Source organism: Ursus americanus, chromosome 11 (genome assembly GCF_024610735.1).
Source record: "Ursus americanus isolate L20-20 chromosome 11, mUrsAme1.1.p, whole genome shotgun sequence".
NCBI lineage: Eukaryota > Metazoa > Chordata > Mammalia > Carnivora > Ursidae > Ursus > Ursus americanus.
In genome coordinates, this window is record NC_142137.1 from 61,594,856 (window position 1) to 61,616,238 (window position 21,383).

The following is a 21,383-nucleotide window of genomic DNA, read 5'->3' on the forward strand; positions in this document are numbered from 1 at the left end:
CTGTTCTGGTGGCTTGGCTCAGAGCTCCATGACTCGCCTTTGCTCTCCAATGACAAGAACTGAGGCAGCCTTTAGGATTGTGATAAAGTCTCATATTTTTCAGAAATTCTTGGCTATGAATTCTTCTCATTAGGACCTGATTTATGGACTTCCAGCTCTCCAAGCTGTGTTCCGTCACTTTTGGTAGATAGCCTACTGTAAATGTTTTTCCAGTCTGAGCAGAAAGGCTGAACGTATCCATTAATACAAGCTTTTGAATTCAGTATCCCAATCTCAGCAAATTCCCACTCGGCCACATAGTCTCTCTGCATCAGTGTTACAGTTTGCACATGAAGGGAATCTCTTTGTTTTAAAAGGAGATAACTTTGTTTTTAAATTGATAAAGATTATTTCATTCATATACTGTCCCCCAATTTGTAAAATGTTTGATAGTTGACAGACTATATTATTTAGAGCAATTGCTTATGTAATTTATAAATAAATATGCAATATATATTCAAAAACATGTACAGGTAGGATGCACGTTGAATTGATCATGCATGGGACAGTCCCTCTCCTGACATTTTGTTTTGAAAAATTTCATATCTAGAGAACAGTTGCAAGAATAGTGTAACGGACAGTATTTTATTCTTCACATGACAATTTACATAATAATTGTTAACATCTTACCGATGGCTCTGTTTTGCCTAATGAGGGCAGGAAGTTTTCATTTTTGCTGAACCATTTGAGAATAAGTTACATGCGTCATGACACGTCACCTCTAAATACTTACCAGGTATCTCTTAAGAAGAGGCGTGTTCTTCGATGTGACCCCTGTACATCATCACACCCAGGAAGCAATCCTGAGGCAATACTCTTATTACACTATATCCAATATGCTGTTCATTTTCCAGTATGGGTTTTCATAGCTTGGAATCCATGCATGATCTCCAAGGTCCGCCTCTATAGACCTGCACTTAGTAGATGGCATTAACTTGGCTCAGGTGCTAGGTCTTCCAGTACCATTTCATTGGCTCAAAAACTGACTCAGAGTTCCTTCTCCCAGCGGTAGTTGGCATCGTATCGCCCGCGGATTTCTCAAGCTGCAGTGGTGGTTTTTATGCCTCCTTGATCGCAAGTCCTACAGCAGCCGTCAGTTTCCCGAGGATTTCCTTTCTCCTGCATGGAGCCAGTTCAAAGCTTTGAACTTGTCCAGGCGTGGCTGCCATCGGCCTCCTCTCTGCTGGAAAAGGAACTAAATTTCTTAAGAAGCTGTGTGTGTTTTAGTAGATGAAAGCAAATTTCCATTATCAAATTTCAGAATATTTTCATCACCCCTAAAAACAACCCATTGGCAGTTATTCCCCAGTCTCCCCTACCAACAGTGTCTGGCCTTTTCTGGGTCTTTCATGTGAGTGGAATAATACAGTAAGCGGTCTTTCTTGACTGGCTTTGCCCCCTTCGCAGAAGATTTTTTGAGGTTCATCCATAGCGTGTATCCGTACTTCATTCCTTCTTATTGGCGAGTAACATTCCGTTGTATGGATACGCATTTTATTGGTCTCCTCATCGGTTGATGGATATTTGGGTTGTTGTTACTTTTTGGTGATTATGAATAGTGCTGCTGTGAACATTTGTGGACAGGTTTTGTGTGACGGAGGTTTTCAGTTCTCTTGGATATATAAACCTGGAAGTGGAATCGCTGGCTCATGTGTTAACTCTGTATTTAACATTTTGAAAACTAGAAAACTGTTTCTCACAGCTGCAGCATTCTGCCTTCCCACCAGCAGTACGTGAGGGTTCCGATTTCTCCACACCCTCGCCCACTCTTGTGACTATCTCTCTTTTTGACTGTAGCCATCCCCGTGGATGTTAAATATTAGTAGCTCGTTCATATTTATTTTTAACGGTCAGTGTTAAAAATTTTGTGTCAAATACGTAAAACTACCTCCAATTCATTTTTTAAAAATGTGGTAAAATATCCATAACATAAAAGTTACCATTTGAACCATTTTTAAGTGTACAATTCAGTGGCATTAAGTACATTCACAGTGTTATGGAGCCATCACCACCACCCATTTCCAGAACTTTTTATCATCCTAAACTGAAACTCGGTGCCCATTAAATAACTCCCCATTCCTCCCTTGGGGATGGAATTCTAGTCCGCATTCTCTCTCTATGAATTAGCCTATCCTAGGTACCTCATATAAATGGAATATACAATATCTATCCTTTTGTGTCTGGCTTATTTTATTTGTTGTGATGTCCAAAGTTCATCCATGTCATAGTATTTGTCAGAATTTCAACCTTTTTATTCAAATTCTTTTTGTAAGCAGATCTGGCAAAGTTTTCAATACCAAGCTAATAAAGAAAATGTGCCTCGTGCTCCGGGATGCTCTTTGTGTTGCCTTTAAGATCCTGGGACAGCTGCCTAGAGAGAGGCACCCCCCCCACCCCTTCTCTCTTGTTTGCAGTGGAATGCCGTGCATGCCTCCTGCCTCCCATACTCATTGGTCAAGTCAGAAGGCATTTCTTCCGAAATATTGCTGTTCTAGATTTTCCTTATGGCAGTAATCAAGACTTACTAAGAGGATTTTAGGTGGGCTTCCTTGTCCTAGACCACTGGCAGAGGAAATATTTTACTTTTCCGAGTATTTCTATGCCAGGGACGACCCTTTTGTAGGGCCAAAAGTGCAAGTTGTTTTTGCCTATGGAGCTCATTAGAGTGTGTGTAAGAACCAGCAGCCTTTATTTTAATATTTAACCCCAGAATCCTGCGATCTACCATTCGTCTCATTGATTTTTCCAAATAATGGTACTCTGACATGTTTATAAACTGTAACTGCCTTAAGACCTGTTTGTCCAGTGTGTATGCTTAGCAATGTCTGTATAACTGGGATGGATTCCATTATTTATTTATAAAAAAGTTATTAAGTGAATTCCATTGACTTCGAGTTTATCTTGTTGATACAATTGTCCAAAACAAATATGAAAGGAATTATTAGTGTTCCCTTGGCTCTATAGATTAAAAGTTTGGAACATACCAAAGCCATTGAAGACCTAAATAAGTCCAGAGACAAACTTGAGAAGATGAAGGAGAAAGCTGAGAAAAAGCTCATGTCTGTCAAGTCGGAACTGAATACTGCAGAGCACGAGACTCAGGAGGATAAAGAGAGGGCCAGGAATATGATGGAAGTGGTAACCAGCGAAACGAAGACACTAAAAAAGTCCCTGGAAGAAGCAGAAACGAGAGAAAAGCAGGTGGGTAGAAATCTGAGGGTGAAATCTTGTTTAGGAAAAAAGGGGACAATTCAAAATCTTGATAATTATTCGTATGTTTCTTCAAAAGCAATTTACAAAGCGTCTTTATCGTTTCAATGTATCTGCTTGCCCTCTAGCATCTTTCTGGCATTAAAATAACCATTATGATTTACTCTGCTGAGAAAAATAATTCACAGTTTCATGGCACGGATCGTAGGAAAGAAAACGACATTCTCATCAAAACAGTGGAAAGGATGTGGACAGCCAGGTTCTGGTTGTGGAGAGGTTTTGATTATGTCCACTGATTGCCTCTGAAGTTTGCATCATCCCAGGCTTCAACCTCAGGAGGGAAAGCTTATCTCCAGCAGAGATCAGTGGCAGGAAACAGTCCCAGCTCTCAAACAGTGGCACCCAGACTCGATGGCCAATCTTGCCCAGATGTAAGCCATAAACAGTGCTCCCTCGCTGACTGGTTGCAGGGAGGAGAGTTTTATCTGGTGAGCACATCAGGAGGTCAGGCATAAAGAAACTGGCCCGGGCAGCCTGACCCCCATTGCTTTTGGCTTTAATCTCCCTCTCTTTCTGAAGCTCAAAAGGGCAGAGAGTGGACTCTGATCGTAGGGTATTTTTTTTTCCCTCTTTGGCTGCCTCTGCTTTGGCTCATGTGTCAGGCAACATTGAGGAAGGCCAAACTATAAAGTGTGTGTTCTCAGAGGGAAACCTCTCAGGAATGAAGAGCTTTGACCATATGTGAAAGGGGAGAACAGTTTGAGGGGAACTTTTTCATCAGGGACATTAGGCTGGAGAGAGTATTATGTTCCCCAAATTGGACTCAGCCTAGGAAGGTGGTTGGGAAGTGAATGAGACATGGTGGGAATGTTTGGAAGGCACTTTTCCCGGAGGCAATGTCCATTGTAGCCTATCTTTCCTCGGATGGAAGCTACCTCTAGTAAGGGGTTGCCCAGACAGCCTTGACTTACCTGCTTCTGCGTCAGCACAGAATCACAGCAGCCAGTGTACGAGAATTTGAGGGGAATGAGGCACCTTTTCATCCTTCGTCTCCAACCTCCCCACCTCTCCATTTTTCCTTTTGTGGTGGATAGATAGTAGTCCCAGAGAGTCTAATGTTATAGGATGTGAAGGAAGCTGTTTATGTGATGTGACCTCTCATTATTTAGCAGTCCTTCTGTTTTTATCAGCTCATACTTCCTTGCCCTTTGTTCTTCCTTTAGTTTAAGAGGTTCCAAGCCCAGGGGTGCCTGGGTGGCTCAGTTGGGTAAGCGCCTGACTCTTGGTTTCGGCTCAGGTTATGATCTTAGGGTTGTGAGATGGAGCCCCTCGTCGGGCTCCACGATCAGTGTGGAGTCTGCTTGAGATTCTCTCTCCCTCTCCCTCTGCCCCCCCACCTCACATGCACACACACACACTCTCTCAAATAAATAAATAAATAAATAAATAAATAAATAAATAAAATCTTTTAAAAAAGAAGCTTGCACATCTAGTTAAAATTCCAGTGGGTAAGTACTCATCACCCATGGACACCAACCACACCTTCGTCAAGCACTTCCTAGTATATAGAACACAAACACAGTCGTTGTTTCATTGGACCCAAATTTCAGAGCAGCCCTGGGAAGTAGGTTCTCCCCACCAGGAAGTGAGAACATGGTGTCTTAGGTCAGGGTCTCATTCCTGGTTGCCTAACTGAGATTCTTGACTTGGTAGCCAATGCCACACTAATTAGCTCATCAGAAAAGATGTTACGACATCACTGGAAGTTGGGGATGGAAGCATTTTGGAGGTGACTTGGTAGATTCGTCTTCTTATTTTATAAACGAGAGGACTAAGGTTAAAGACAGTAAGTAATTTGCATACCTCATGCACACCTGGGTTTTCCACAGGCTTTTTCGTTTGGTTGGTTGGTTGGTTACATTTGGACTAGCGGTAGTTGATACATGTTGTCCTCACTCTTCCTGTGTGTTTGATATTACAGCTGTTGGACTTCAGGGAGGTGGTTTCCCAGATGCTGGGCTTGAACCTGACCAGTCTTGCGCTTCCTGACTATGAAATCATCAGATGTCTTGAAAGACTGATCCATTCACATCAGCATCACTTTGTCACCTGTGCCTGCCTCAAAGATGTGATGCCCGGGGGAGATAGGCACCCACAGAGCCACTTAAAACTCCTTCATTGAATACCATGTCTCTTGGGGGAGGTGGAGCTAAGAGATGGGACGCAATTGTCAATTTCACGAATTCCCCAAACCTTTGAAATTTGATCAGTGTGTGAACACCATATATTTTGACGATCATGCGAGAATCCATCATTTGCAAAAAAGGATCTCTGAGGTGCCAGCTGTAGATTAGTGCTTGACACTAAAAGCACCTATTATTTTACTTGCTAGCACTTTGGGACCCAGAAGAATTGCAGTAGATTGTATATCTAGAATGGGCAATGGCAGTAGGGGACAAACATTTATGGGATTCCTTTTATGAGTCAGAGGCTTTACTACCTAATTTAATTCTCATAATAGCCATGTGGAGAAGCTTTAATGTTTTATTTTAAACCTCTCTGGGGTCAGAGAGGGTGTTACCTACCCAAGGTTACAGCTGGTTAGTGATTGAATCAGCAGTCTTACCACGTTGGCTCTGGATCAAAAGCTACTTCTCTTTTCTGCTACTTCTCTGCTACTCCACACTCTTCCAGTTTCTCCTGAAATCCTGCGATCCTGGTGAAAATTGCCCCTATAAAGGAAGGCAAACATTCATACATTCAATCAAGCCCAAAAAATGACTGAGATTCATGAGTGTTACGCATATGATTTCTTTAAAAAGCAATACAGCTAATTATTTGGATAAAACATACTTAGGTCTGAGGTCCTATAAGAAACTAACTGGTTTTAAATGTTGCTGCCAGATCACATTGGGTGGTAATTTTTCATGTGTGAGCAGAGTTGATCTCAGTCCTTTAAAAATGAAACCTTGAATGTGAAACCTGTAAGATGAAGAAATCCTGCCCAGGTTTATTTGCCAATATATCACGTGTACTGACAGCAAGAGTACTTATTTAGGATTGGGGTTTTATTATTAATTTCCATCACTTTCTGCCCTCTTCTTAAATTTCTATTTTACAAGTATTTTTCAGGAAACCATATTTTCATTGAGAGAAACTTTCACTTTTTTGGGTGATTATCTTATTTTTGCCATATGAAAATTTTAAATAGTCTCTGGAAAAAGCACTGGTGTCTAATTAAAGGAGGGGGGAAATAGATTATACCCTATTATAAAAATAATTATAAAACATTAAGGAAAAAAGCAAATTCTAGAGGAAAGGAAATGAATTTGACACTGAGAGGTTAGATGACAGATCAAACAGGGGGAGTGATCAAGGAGGTCCCCTGGGGGATGTGTCAGGGTTGCCTGGCTTTCGCTGTCTCCTGCAAGGACAGTATGAAGTGGCATTTGTGACCTATTAAGTATAACTGCAAAGCCGTGACTGAGGAAATGAGCTAGGGCTGCAACAGGCAGGAGAGGCGGCCTTATATTTTCCCAGTGGGAGGCCTGCAGTCTCCGGAGCCCCCACTCCCCCCTGCCCACCCCCGCCCCCCCATGCTCCAGAAATATGGTGGCTACTGCTCTGGACCCACACTCACCCAGAGAGGGAGAGGCAACTTTACTGGTTGGGTCTGTAGAGGACTGAATTGCTGAGCGGTTCTCTTTCATCCATGCCACGGAAAGGTGGAGGGTGTTTAGAGATGGAGGGATTGTTTTATACCTTCCCTCTGTTTTCATTCTCCGAATACAATCCTTAATGAACTTCACTTATTTTCTCTGTAAATTTCATTTTCGACACTCTTCAGAGATACTTTTAACAACATCACTTTAAAAAACATGAGCGGGCATAATAATATGTTTCCATTTCTGGGGGAAAGATTACACGGCATAAGAAAAAGAAGTTCTGTCTATGTGTATATAGTTCATATGCACATTCACTGTTTGTCATTCGGACAAACTGAAATCCCTTAATAAAGCCATTTCCCTCCTTGTCGAAATGCCAATTGATCATTGGCTTTCCCTCTGTGGCATTCATTCTAGAGTTGGCAGCCCAGCCTCACATTTTTGTGTTAGATTTTGTTCTTCCATAATATCCATCTATATTTTATGTTGGCCAATAAAATGTATTAGGTTGATGAGATTTTCTAACGAGGGCTTTAAAATATTTAACACTAACTCTTCTACCAAATACACTTGAATGATAATTGCCTTTGAGATTATTATTCTGGTCGTTGAGACATTTAAATGTATGCATAAAACATCTCAATTAGGAAAAAGAAGGAAGCTGAGCCCTCTAAATTTTCAGTTCTACCTTCTCGTCTGTCCTACAGATGAACAGTGAGTGATTCAAGGCCAAGGAGTGGTGGGCTGTAAAGTGGTTAAAGGGTGTCTCTATTATTTATATTGTAATAAAACTTAGGACTTAGAAGTGGAGTTTGTTTTTCACTGGGAAACATGTCATGGTTATATAACCTTGGATCAGGAAGGCTCTGCCTGGTCTATGCAGTAGTGATCTTATCCACATTATTGCACAACTCCACTTAGCTTCTCATCAGTAAGTGGGATCTGGTTGCTTCTCTCTCCCCTATGCAGCCTCATACTGTTATGCCTGTGCCTTTGTATAAAAACCATTGCTCATTTGAGGCCCCTGCTAACAGATATATAACTTTCTTCTCATCTTCATTGAAGTTACCTACTAATATCCTGTCTGTTCTTTCTACTTAAGACTCTTGCAGATGGTTCCTAGATGTCTTCTCCACTCCTGTTAAGTACTGCCTTCATCCTGGATGACTTTAGTGCTTGTAAGGAAAACCTATACCACACTCTGTCTTTAGTTTCCTGGCCTTCTTGGCCCTCATACCTTTACCTCTTTTTGTTTCAGCTACTTAAACCTTACATTGCAGTTTATAGTAATCCAATATAGACTACCTTCAGTTGGGGCGTCTGGGTGGCTCAGTCAGTTAAATCCGGCGATTTAAAATTGTTATTTGGATTCTTCTCCCTTCTACCCATCTTTCATTTCCCCTTGATTTGCTTGTCTTTGCACGTTGGCCTCACTTTCTCCTTCTGGAGGTGGTTCCTCCGTGCTACCAGGAAAGAATGGTCACAAACAGCTACATGGCCTTTATAAATCATGAGCTGAGAAAACGAGACTCTCTGCCTGCAACATTCAGGGAAAGAATGTCAGGAAAGAAGAGTCTGAGCATATCTTCTGGGTCATATACTCATCCCTGAGCCAAGCTCTTTAGCCAGGGGATGAACTCATTGGCCTGCATCCCATGCTGACTCCTGTAGCAGAGGTGGGGTGGGGGGCGGTGAGGTTCCAGGGTGATCTATTCAACCAGGATCACATGTAATCACAGAAGGAAAGCTCCCCAAAGGAAAAGAAGCTGGACAGTCACGCAACACACATCTTTGACACATGGTCCAATTTAGGATCTTCTAACCACCTACAACTTCACCCCTGAGATCTTCAAATCTCCATGAACTCTTATCACCACAGACTTCCATCTCTTACTCCCACACAGCTATTCTTTGAGTCTCCTTGGTTCTCCTCTTTTCTCCCTGCTAGCCTTGGCATCCGGGGTCCACGTAGATCCTCTGGTTCCTTTCTTCAATCATTCTTTCCCCAACACCTTGAACTCCTTGTGCCTTTGCCCCTCTCTCCTCAGACCTCAATTAATCCCAACTAACAATGTTTCTGCTGCTTTTCCTGCCCCACCAAGTGAGACTGGAGGAACTCACAGGTAGGCATGCCAAACTCAGGCCTGTGGTCTCACCTGAGCCCTCTGTACTAACCGGTAGCCCTCCACAGTGTTCCACTTAGAGCTCGCTGCCATTTTCTGAAATGACTCCTGCAAATCTTCTTCTCTTCCTCAAGGCTCTTAACCTGTCTCCTCCTTCACGGTCAGCAGATAATCTTGTCTCCTATTTCACCCACAAAATGGAAGCCATTACAGGAAATATCTTCAATATCAGATCCTAAAATAGCCTGCTCTGTGTGCACACCCCTCGTTGCCTCCTTCCCTCTTCCTGTCTCGGACTCTTTCCTTCCCCCAGCTGCTTGCACCCAAGCAATTTCATCCCATCAGTTGTCCTCTCTCCAAATTGTTTTCAACCTCACTCTCATGTATGGCTCCTCTCCCTCCGCATTTAAAAGTGTTCATCTTAAATCAGTCCCTCTACTCTGCAGCAACTTCTTTGCAGGGCCTTACTTCCCTCTCTTTCTTCACAGTTGAGCCACTTTAAAGTGTGGTTTCTAGGGCTCTTTCTGGTCTTACCTCCCATACCTGCCATCGTCCGCGGCAGCCTGGCTTCGATCCCCACTCACCCAGCTCTCACATTTTTTGTTAGCAAACCTCTGTTGGTTTTAAAGTGCTTATCATGCTCGATCTTTCTGTAATATTTGGTGCAGCCATTCCCTTCTTGAATCATTCCTTTGCATTAGCTTCCATGATGTGGCATTCAACTCATTTCTTTCTCCCTGCCTCTCTGGGTGCTTGAGTCAGATTGTTTTAAGGTTATAAGAAGCAGAAGTGAAATGAGCATTTAATGTAAGGATAAGTGCGGATATGCACGTGGGTGGGAATCTTGATCTCAGAGTCAGAACTCAGTGAGGAACAGTTATACATCTCCAAACCCGGAATGTAGTCATGGTCCAACAACTGCAGTGCCAAATGCAGGCTCCAGTGTGACTCTCACGGCTGGGTGCACTTGCGTGTCCCGTGCGTCCTGGTTTCTTTTGATGCCATGAAAACTCAACTTCCCTCTGTCTCTGCTTCTACTGCTTCAGCTGGTGTCTCAGACGCCTGGTCTCCAGAACTGTGTGACAATACACTTACGTTGTGTAAACCACGCAATTTGTGGACCTTTGTTAACACAGCCCTAGGAGCCTATGTCCCATCTTACAAGATTGCTGTAAGGATTAAATAATGTAGAGCATTGAGAAGATATCCTGACGTGTGGGGAAATACTTGATGCGTGTCAGCAAATAACACTGTTATTGTAAATATTGCTAACTAGTTCCACCTATTCTTGTGGCTTTAATTATCATCTATGCAATGATGATGCCAACCGTTATCTCTCTAGATCAGATTCCTGTCCTGATCTTCTCACAGAACCATTATCTCTCTAGGTCAGATCCCTGTCCTTCTCTTCTCATCTGTAGAATGGTGTGGAGAGGACACCTGTAAGCATAGAGCAAAATAGACTTGGGTTCAGATGTAAGCTCTGCTGAGTGACTTGGGCCAGGTGATTAACCACTTTGAAAACCCATGTGCTTTGGGACAAGAATAGGACTAGCAAGATTGGTTTCCTCATAGAGGAATCCTTATACAAGGATTCAGTGAGTCGATGTATACAAGGTGCGTAGCTTAGAACATGGATGTTGCAAGTGCTCAGTGAATGTTGTTATATCCTACAGGTATCTCAAACTCAACACAGGCAACATTAACTTTGTAATTTCTGCCTCTATCCTCTTCTCACCAATAACCTACTTCTCTGCTGGCTTCCCTGCCTCAGCCAACGGTCTGGCATCTGCTCCAGTGTCCAAGGCAGGGTGTGGGGAAGGAACTCTGTCTTGTCCCTCTCCTTCCTCCCACAGCTGATAAATCGCAAAGCCCTGTCTTCTCCCTTATCTATCTACTCTTTCCTTCCACACGAACACCACAATAGTTTATACCTCATTATCTCTTCTCACTCAGACTTCTCTGGGTTCTGAGCAGATGCCGTGATTCACCACTTGGTTCCCCCCTTTAGGACTGAAGTGCTCCTTCTTCAGCTGCCCAGAGCTGTTGGCTCTTGACAACCCAGAGCTGAGTTCCCTGCAAGGACTTGCACTTAGCTGAAGGAGCTACCTCATCCTGGGTCACAGACTTTTCCCGAAGACAGTTTGTATCTAGTGACTGGTCAATGTGGGGGTACAAAGACCTGGCCTCCTTTCTTCATTTCAAGACCACTCTGAAGGGTCATGTCAGATTCAGAACTACACTCTCCACCCATTTTAAACACTGCCCCCCCCCCAAATCAGCCAAGGCCTCTGTGGCAACTGTATCACACTTCAACTGCTTCCCCTGCCCAGTCCTGCTTTCTTACTTTCTTACAGGTTTTGTTCCAAGTGTGAAATTCAACAAACCCCTGCCTCCAAATTCCCATCTCAGGGCCTTTCCAGGACCTTTTTTTTAGGGTCTTAGGTCTGTCCAACCTAAAACAGATTCATTCATTCTCCTTGCAACTAGTTATGAAAGTATGAAGCCATTTGGTGTTTTTCCATCATGTGGTCTTATCAATGAACAAGTGTTTATTGATTGCTTGATGATATAGGACCTGCAAAAACCAGAACAACAAAAAACCCCCAAATATCTATGACTTTAATGATTTGGGTTTTCCCTTCTTTTCAGAATTCTCTTGTCGAGATTCATAACTAGGTTCCAGTATAGTGTTGAGTACCAAAAGAAGATTTTATTCTATTTTTCCATTTCCTGTTAGTCTTAGCAGTGTAGAGTACAGAAGAGACACTACTCCAAGTAGCTTAACCAAGAAAGGATTTATTATAGGGTATTAAGTGGCTTGCAGAATCATGTGAGGGCTGAAGAATAGACTTGAGGTTGAGTTTTCCATAGTGATTCCCAAAGGCACATTATAGAATGAAACCACCAAGATTGCTGCTGCTACTTCTGTAGTCAGAAAGCCAGAGGATCCAGAATTTCATTGATATGACCAAGATCTGGAAGCTACCATGTTTACGGTGCCTCCCCTCTTGCTGCTAACTCCATTTCCTGCTGCTGTCTGGGCCAGCAGGAAATGGATGCCTTCTGCCTTGCCTCTCAGAATCCAAGTATCTTGTGACTGTATGCTGGGTCCTCTGCCAATGATGCCACAGAAAACCCCAAGTGTCCACCACACGCCGACAGAAATAGCTGTGGAGTAGAGGTGTGACCACCGTCATCTTCCAGATCTCACACTTGGGCATCTCACTGGCAAAACCCAAATTGCTCCTGGAATTTTTTCTGAAAGAACTTTGGGAAACATAGTATTCAGCTTCTCAGTGTCAGAGGTACAGAAAGGCATGCCAGAACAATGTTTTTCAAACTATTTGATAAACTCTAAAATTCAGCTTACCCATGTACACAGTCACATTCATGTCTACCCGAGATAAAAGATTCACAAGACAATGGGATGCCCTGATAGATTCTATTCTAGTCTTTGCTGTGCAATTGAGTGCTACTCTAGGCTATGCCACTCCATTAAGAAATTCCAGTCTTGACCCCCTAAGTTGATTTCACGACAGACTAATGGATGGCAACTAATAGTTCAGAAAAAAAATAAAAAAAGAATACTGGGCAACAAGAAGGGAGGAGTGGATGTCGAGCGCCAATCAACAATATCCACTATGCTATGCTGTTCCCTCTCCTGCCCCTAAGTTAACAAAAAGGATCGAAGGCTGCTTGTAGAGGGACTTAGTGAGATGACATAGCACAGTGGACTGAGAATCAAGAGAATGGGTTCCAGTCCTTCCAGCAGCTGTCTCTCCTTCTCTAATTGAGAGCATTGCAATAGCCCCATGTCCTAATGACCCACTGGACCCATACCTGGAAAAATTGAGAGAAAGGGTAATTGGTATCTCATGATTTTTTTGTAGAGAATGGATGAAGCTCACAAGGCCATCTTGGCAGCAAATGCACTTGTGCATCAACTGTTGCACTCCTAACAAACATTAGTTGGCTTTAATTAAGTTCCTGGTTATGCACATAGGCTTAAAATCTCATGATTCATTCTAAAAGCATGATGGTATGTATTGAATGTGAACCGTATGATTAGTTCACCTGCCCCATGTTTGGAAGGCGAGTGTTAATTTCGCTGTTAAGGTTTGCAAAGAATTTAATCCCTTAATGTAGAGCTTTTAGGTAAAAGCTTATATTTGCCAATGACTAAGTCTTTTCATAAGGACTTTTTTTCTAATATGCTGTAGGTTTGGAGGTAATTGGTGTTAAGAAAGAAAAGCCTATTGAGAAGGCAGAACAAAATAAACATTTAACAAATGCCTATTTGGTGCCAAATGGTGTACCAAGCATTTTCATCTACAATGACTCATGTAATCCTCACATAAATTCTTAAAGGAGGAATTATGATTCTCATTTTTACAGATAAGAGGCTCACTCTTGGTCATTAACAAGTGCAAGAATGTGGAACTTGCACTCAATTCTGGCCGACTGAGCTCTTGCTTTTCCTTCTGTACCAGGATGTCTCTATTGCTTTCATTATTTGTTCCAGGTGTGTGAAAGTGGAAAAAAACCACTCAAAACAGACTTTATTGAGAAGATCGAAATTTTCCTGTTTTAGACAAAGAGACATTGGAGTGGATACTTACGTTTCCCATTTTAATTGAAAGTTTCCTAAACCCCCCCTTGGCTCTTTAGAGGACCTCGATTTCTGTAAGCAACAGGGAATTGTGAAGATTATTTGTGGGCATTATTCTGGTTTCGTATCTTCCATGGCTTCCTTTTGCTTCTGATGGAGTTGAAAGGGACTGGAAGAGTTTGTGCGTGACGTAAAATACTCTCCTAGGCACCTCCATTTTGTAAACTTCACGCAATGGCCTGTTGAACATGGGGAACTCTAGCTGTGCACGGTTGTAGCAATGTGAGGAATGCTAACCTTGTAAAATGCGTGAGAAAAGATCTACAAAGTGTTTATGCATCTTTAAACATGAGACTTATTTGTTTTTGAATTTTTCTCCTTTTAGCAAGAATACATAAAATTAAGTAAAACGTTAGATTTTAAAGAAAGCATTTCAATGTGATTCCTCACCCGTGTGATTTGGTTTTATTACCCTCGGTAGAGAGGTTGAGCTGACACACAAACAGACAGGATATGTAATAAACGACTTGGGGAAACATGGTTCACATACTTTGGAGAATCACGTTGCCTTCTTACCCGCCCCCCCTCGGCCAAGTCAAGTAGCTTCTTTAAAACTTTTCTTTGATTATTTCTTGTAAATAAGCTAATGTATAATCTATATGGTTCTGCTGATTGTCCTTAGAAGGTCCTCCACAGAGATGATAAAGCCACTGGGATGCTTCTTTCAAAGTATATGACTGGCAAGGAAAAGGGGGCTTCCAAGAAGTTCTGAAAAGCACTTAATCTTAATAACAATAGTTACCATTTATTTATGTACTAGAAGCAGCAGTTGAGTTCCCTGTAAGCTTTATTCAATTTAATCTTCCCCTAAACTCTCTGAGACAGACCGCGTTACTAACCTCTTTTTAAAGCTAAAGAAACAGGGGTGCCTGGGTGGCTCAGTCGTTAAGCGTCTGCCTTTGGCTCAGGGCGTGATCCCAGCGTTCTGGGATCAAGCCCCACATCAGGCTCCTCCGCTGGGAGCCTGCTTCTTCCTCTCCCACTCCCCCTGCTTGTGTTTCCTCTCTCGCTGGCTGTCTCTCTCTGTCAAATAAATAAAATCTTTAAAAAAAAAAAAAAAAGCTAAAGAAACCGTCTAAGGGAGGTTAAGTGACTGGCGTCAGATCATGTTGCTGGGTGGTCTAACCAGTGTTTTCGTCCTGGGCTATTTTGCCTCCTCCACAGAGGAGCCTGTTGCCAGGCTCTGAAGTGAGGGGTGGCTGGCCAGGTTGTGTTCTACCCTAAACGAGAGGGAACCGTATCTGTGCCTGTGTATTAGCCAGAAGTCTAGGTGAATTAGACAAGGAGAAAAGAAGTCTGCTCAGTGGAGAGCTTTGTTGACAGGAGGCCATTCTGACTCACTAGTTTGGGACTTAGGATGATTGACTTCAATTTAATGCAGAAGGTGAATTTTTAAAGACATGGCACTGTCACTACAGTGGGGACCTCTGTACCATCTGTTTAGAAGTGTGATAATATGCGGCTTAAGAACATGAACTTTGGAGTTGTGTTCCCTGGACTCTCACTTTGAACACTACCTTTTACTGCTTGTTTCCATGTCTGGGCATCGGTTCTGTTGTCCTTACAATGAGGATTTGTAATGGTACCAATCTTGTACAGTTGGTATGAGGGTAAAGTGGAATAATAAATATGAAATGTTTAGTCCAATGCCTGGCTTGTCCTAACTGTCCATTTTTATATTAGTTATTATTGAATTAAGCCCTTATATGTCCAATCATTATGTTTTCATATTTAATGCCTTTGTTCCTAAACTAAATCTGTTCACTCAGATAATTATTTTTTCCTCTCTCTGGGTAGACTGTTACATGGATGGTCACCAATGAATCACACCTCCCGGTATTGATGCCCTTGTACAGTCCTTGGGCTTGGCCGTGCGACTTGCTTTGGGCAATGGGACATCAGCAGGGGTGGTGTAAGCAGAAATGTGATGAGCACTTACACTGTGGGGTTTGCCTTCTTGGAACCCAGAGGCCATGCAAGGAAGACCGGATCTGCATGGTTTTTTTGGGGAGAGATCCTAAGATCACATGGAGAGTGAGGCAAAGCCATCCCAGTGTTCTGGTTGAGTCCAACCTGAGCCAGTTTTTCAGCTGAATGCAGCCGCATGGGGGATTCCAGTAATGAACAAAAGGAGTTCCCAGACAACCCACAGAATCAGGAGAAATAACAAATCAGTATTGTCTCAAGCCACTGATTTTTGGGGAGTGGTTCATTATGCAGCAATACACGATTGAAACACCCTCTCTGATGCATGCCTAATACTTTGAAACATGACTGTTTACCAAACCTGTAGTAATAAAAACACAGCACAAATGCTATAATCCCAATGGCAAATGGATGGCTATGAAGGAAGAGAGGAGTTCTCAAAGAACTTAATGCATCTGCATCCTGGGCTCATGTCCTGTTGTCCAGAAGTCTATCAGAAGGCACCTGGGGAGTTGCCAGGACTCCTGCTTGATGGGAAAGCCATCACCGTGGCTGCCAGCCTATGGAAATATTAAAAAAAAAACAAAACCCACAGGCACTCCAACTGCCTTGCCACAATAATTACAATTCATATTTCCATTTGCCAACAAAACCAGTGCTTACAACAGAAAAATAAGACAATTTATACTTTCAGAAATAAATGTTTCATTTGGAAAATATCAGTGCCAATTACACCCTAATGGTGTTTTTCCAAAACATGTGGTTAGTAAGAAGAGTAGAGTAAGGACTTGGTCATTTCCAGAGAGCTCTAAGAAGTTGACAAAATAATATTGGAAGTTCTTGGATTTGAAGGGAGGAGCGCCTGTTTGTCCTGTGGCTGCTGAAGAGATGTGACATGTGACTTCGTCTTGCTACATGGCCGACTCAGGTACATGCACTGAACCCTACTGGCCTCGATGACTCGGATTCCCTTTCTGGAATTGCTCTTATTTGTTGCCTTTAGCTGAAATGAATTGAGTGGTTTGGACATTGGAAAGGATTATAAATCCTTATGGGAAAAATACATTTACTCCATGACTAGGGTAGAATAAATTTTAAAAAAATAAATTTTGAATGAACAGTTTTGTTTTGTTTTTTTAATAGACTTTACTTTCTGGAGGAGTTTTAGGTTCACAGCAAAACTGAGTGAAAGGTATAGAGATTTCTCACATACTCTCTCCTCCCCTCCTCCCCCATGCTCAGCCTCCCCGTCTGTCAAAATCTCCCCCTGGAGTGGTACGTTTGTTACTATCAATGCACCAACACCGGCACACCATTTTCACCCAGAGTCCGTAGCTTACATTAGGGTTCTCTATTGCTTTTGTACATTCTATACGTTTTGACAAATGCATAATGATACATACCCACCAATATAGCAGCCTACAGCATAGTTTCACTGCCCTACAAATTCTCTGTGCTCCATTTATTTATTAATCCCTTCTTCCCCTCAACCCCTGAAAACCACTGATTTTTTTTTTTACTGTCTCCATAGTTTTGTTTTTTTCCAGAATGTCATAGAGTTGGAATCATATGGTATGTAGCCTTTCCAGATTGGCTTCTTACACTTAGAAATATGCATTTAAGATTTTCCCATGTCTTTTGATGTCTTGGTAGGCTCATTTCTTTTTAGCACCAAATAATATTCCCTTGTCTGGATTACCACAGTTTATTTACCCATTCATCTACTCATAGAACATCTTGGTTGCTCCACGTTTTGGCAATTATGAATGATGGTGTTATAAACATCCATGTGCAGGTTTTCGTATGGACATGTTTTCAACTCCTTTGGGTAAATACTAAGAATCATGGTTGGTGGCTCATATGGTAAGAGCATATTTAGTTTTGTAAGAAACTGCCAATCTCTCTTCCAAAGGAGCTGTACCATTTTGCAACGCACCAGCAATGAATGAATGGTGGGAAGTGCCTGGCCTATGATAGGGGCTCAACAGATGTTGGTCATTATTATGTTATAAATAAAATAGACTAACCTGATGCATAAACAATAATAAAATTGTGTTTGCACAAGCTGAAGGAGGAATGCCAACCCTCACTGGTAGGGATGGGAATCCAAAGGTACAGTTAGAATAAGACAAAATGTTAGGAGGCAAGAGTGCACCTTGCCTTGGTATGGGGTGCACTGGGTGAGCAGATCTTTCTGCTCATATTCTTTATATCATAGTTGGCATTAGGCCAAGGACACAGCACTCACGGATTCCTGTGGCATAGGCATATTCTAACTGTAGACGGGGCAAGAGTGGGTAAAGGGACAAGGTTATGATACAGCTTTGCTCCTAGAAGTCACTGCCAGCCTGCAATGACCCACTAGTCCTTAGAGACCCTCAAGGCTCCTATAGGACCCTGAGTCCCCAGCTCCTGGGATTCAGTTGGATTCATAATAATCAGTGATTTCTTAGGTTGCTGTCCGTAGTCATAAAACCCCAACACTAAGAAAACATTGTTACTTCCATGATTTTCAGTCCTGCTCCACAGTTTCCTCTGTGGCCTAATATGGAAGAGAGTGCTAAGGGTGACAAGAAGTTAACTATTAGAGTTATTGATGTGTTTACAGAGGAAGCCAAACTATGTGCTTTTGCTGCTATTAGGAATTGATGTGCAGCTCATGTAGTATTAAAAGGTTTCACTGGAGAGATAATAGGGGCAGATGGATAACTGCGGGCAGATAAATAAATGATCTCTTCTTGGGTCAAGAGTCCCATGAAAGTGAGGCTGCTTAAGCACAGAAAGAACTGGCATCCAGGCTGGGTAAGGGTCTGTGGTCCCAGGCTTGTTCTTCACCAAATGCTTTATCTACTTATGAGTCTCAAGGACAGAAGCATTTACCACATTCAAAGAATGACAGCCAGTGATTCTTATAGCCCCTGACCTGTCAGGTTTTTCTGCCTGAAGAAAAGTCTGGCTATAAATTACACACAATAGTGTAATGTATATTTTGATGTAACTAGATAGTTATTGAATATATGTGTTTCTTCTTGTTTATCTAGCTAGCTCTCTAGCTAGCTATCTAGTTATCCATCCATCTACCTACCTACTTACCTTGAATTAATCCTCTCTTACCTATTATAAAGTTTGGTGGAAGTAGGTGTTCTATGGATTCTTTTCTGATAAACACGCAGTGTTTTTCTGTTGAATTAGTAGACGCAGAACTCCTAGATAATGTAGTTTCGATGCAACCTTGATCTTTGAAGAAGTTTCTAGATCTTACATGTGTAATATACGCCATTATATGCAGTGTTTATGGAGCCTCAGATATTGCCCGGTGCCACATGGAGAGAAAGAAGAGAAGAATTGCTATCACTTGAATTTAAAAAAAAATTTTTCCATGAAAATAATATATGAATAAATTTTCCACCACCCTTAGTTCCTTTCCTCTACCTAAATATAATCACTGATACCAGTTTGTAAATAGTGGGGGGGGAGGGAGAGAGAGGTATAGATTTTTGAATGTATTGTAAATATAAATGGTATTACATAATATGTATTACTCTACATCTTACTTTCATCACTTAATAGACTGTCCTGCAGGTCTTTCAATATGTGTAGCTCTATCTCTCTTCCCATGGTATCCTGTGTGGTATTTCATAACATAGATATTTCATAACCTGTATGATAATACTGTTGGATATTCCCAGTTTTTCATGATTACTAACAACGTTGCAGTGAAACACCTCACGTATGCTCGTTGCACATGTTTCTCTAAGATGGTCATGGAGATGCAGAATGGCTTGGTTAATGTGTGTACTCACGTCTCAAGTTGCTTTCCTATGCAGCTGAACCAGTTTACTTCCAGAAGAGTATGAGAAAATCCGTGTCTCCACCGTCACCAACAATTGATATGATCCAATTTAGAAATTTTGCTAATCTGAGTGAGTGAAAAATGGTGTGTGGTTGTTTAATTATGCATTTCCCTGATGCAAGAACAGTCAGGGGTAGCAATTTTTACAGGTGATGCCAGGTCAGGTCCTCTGAGAAGCAGAAACCAAGACTAGGTTCGATGTGCAAGAGGTTTATTAGGGAAAATGCTTGTGAAGAGAAAAGGGGAGAGAGCAAAGGATGTGGTCAGACCGCCCATGCAGGTCTAGGCTCATGAAAGAGAGAGGGAGAGGAGGAGGGCAAGGAAAAGGAAGGTGGGGGAGGCAGCATCTCAGGCTACAGTGTGGTTCTAAGAACACTTCAAACAAGCTGATGTGGAGCCCTTGAGCCAAAGTCACCTGTCAGAGGAAGCCTGTGCCTGTGCCTTGCAGGAAACCTGCGCCTAGCAGCCCTGCCTTTCTTAGCCACTGGCTTGAAGCAGTGCAAGTGAATCGTGGCCTCAGTGTGAACACAACAGTGGATTCAGCCATAGCAGCCAGGATGTCTGTCAATCGTGCTCCCCAAAGCAGAAGATCTGAGTGGTGTTTTCATGGCCGCCACATGTTTGTTGACCATTGGATTTCCTTCCTCTAGGTAGCATTTTTCTGTAGAGGGTCACATAGGAAGTACTTTAGGTCTTTGCCATTGTAGCAGTAAAGCAGCCATAGCCTATGTGCAAAATGACTGGGTGTGGCTCGTTCCAATAAAACTTTATTTAAAAAAGCAGGTGACCAGCCAGCCTATGCTGTAGTTTCCTGACCATTGGTTTATATTTATAGTGCCCATTACTTGAGATTTTTGTAGAATTTGTGTGTAAAACTATTCAGACCCAGTGCTTTCCTTAGGAGATAGACTTTGACTAACTTTTTAATTTATTCTGTAATGACCGCAATGCTTAACTTTATTTATTCATGTACCAATATTGATAATTCATATTTTTTTGAAGTTTAACCATAATACATAGTTTTCACTTCTCTTGCTATCAGTTTTTGCCTTGACTGCCCTTTCTTTTCAAAATCTCTACATTTTCTGTCCTCTTTATTTCGCTTTTTAAAAATTGACGTTTTATTTTGGATGACCAACATGAAATCTTTTAAAAGGCCTCAATTACAAGCAAATATACATCAAAATTAATGTGTAGAACTCAGGGTGATAGCACTCCATTTGTCTAAATCTTGATGTTCTGTGGATGAAGAAAAGCAATAGCCAGTTAGGAGGACATTTTCTCAGCCACATTTGTTAATAGTTTTCTTTTTTAAAACTCTTCATAAATAAAAGTGCACTCTGGGCAGTGCACTTTCACCACCTTCAGGATATTGTGACGGGGGAGAACTTTCACACTGGCTGAGGGGGTTTCCATGAGCATCATGGGAGATGGCGGTGAAAGCACATGGATGCTGATTTTGCAGGGTTGGGGGAGGGGTACATTGTGTGAGGACAGTGCTTCGGGGAGAGGGTTGCAGTGAGAGAATAGGAAAAAAGCAAGTCATACAGAGAGATCCTCCTCATATTATTATGCCACTTTCCTGTTCTCTTCAAAGAAAAGAAAGGGGAAAAAGCTGTAAGTCTGGTTGGCCAGTAATCAAAAATTAACCAGTTAGTTTTATTTGTAGATTTATTGATTTCTGCCTTTCTATTATTCATGCCTCCTTGTACTTTTTTTGGAGGGGGTATTTTGTTGTTCTTTAATTTCTTGAGTTGAAGGCTTACTTCATTTATTTTTAGTCTTTGTGGTCTTTCTTTCTTCCTTTCTTTCTCTCTTTCTCTCTCTTTCTTTCTTTCTTTCTTTCTTTCTTTCTTTCTTTCTTTCTTTCTTTCTTTCTTTCTTTCTTTGTCTTT

The 21,383-nt window shown here is 41.9% G+C and overlaps 1 protein-coding gene across 1 annotated transcript in view; it reads left to right on the plus strand.

The window, feature by feature from the left end:
- Positions 1 to 16,753, plus strand: part of CCDC170 (coiled-coil domain containing 170) — a 110,767-nt gene extending 94,014 nt beyond the window's left edge. The window contains exons 12-13 of the mRNA XM_045805360.2: positions 3,004 to 3,240; positions 5,231 to 16,753. Coding sequence (XP_045661316.2) covers positions 3,004 to 3,240; positions 5,231 to 5,431 — 438 coding nt within the window. The 3' untranslated portion in view covers positions 5,432 to 16,753. The remainder of the gene's footprint in view (positions 1 to 3,003; positions 3,241 to 5,230) is intronic.
- The last annotated feature ends 4,630 nt before the right edge of the window (positions 16,754 to 21,383 follow it).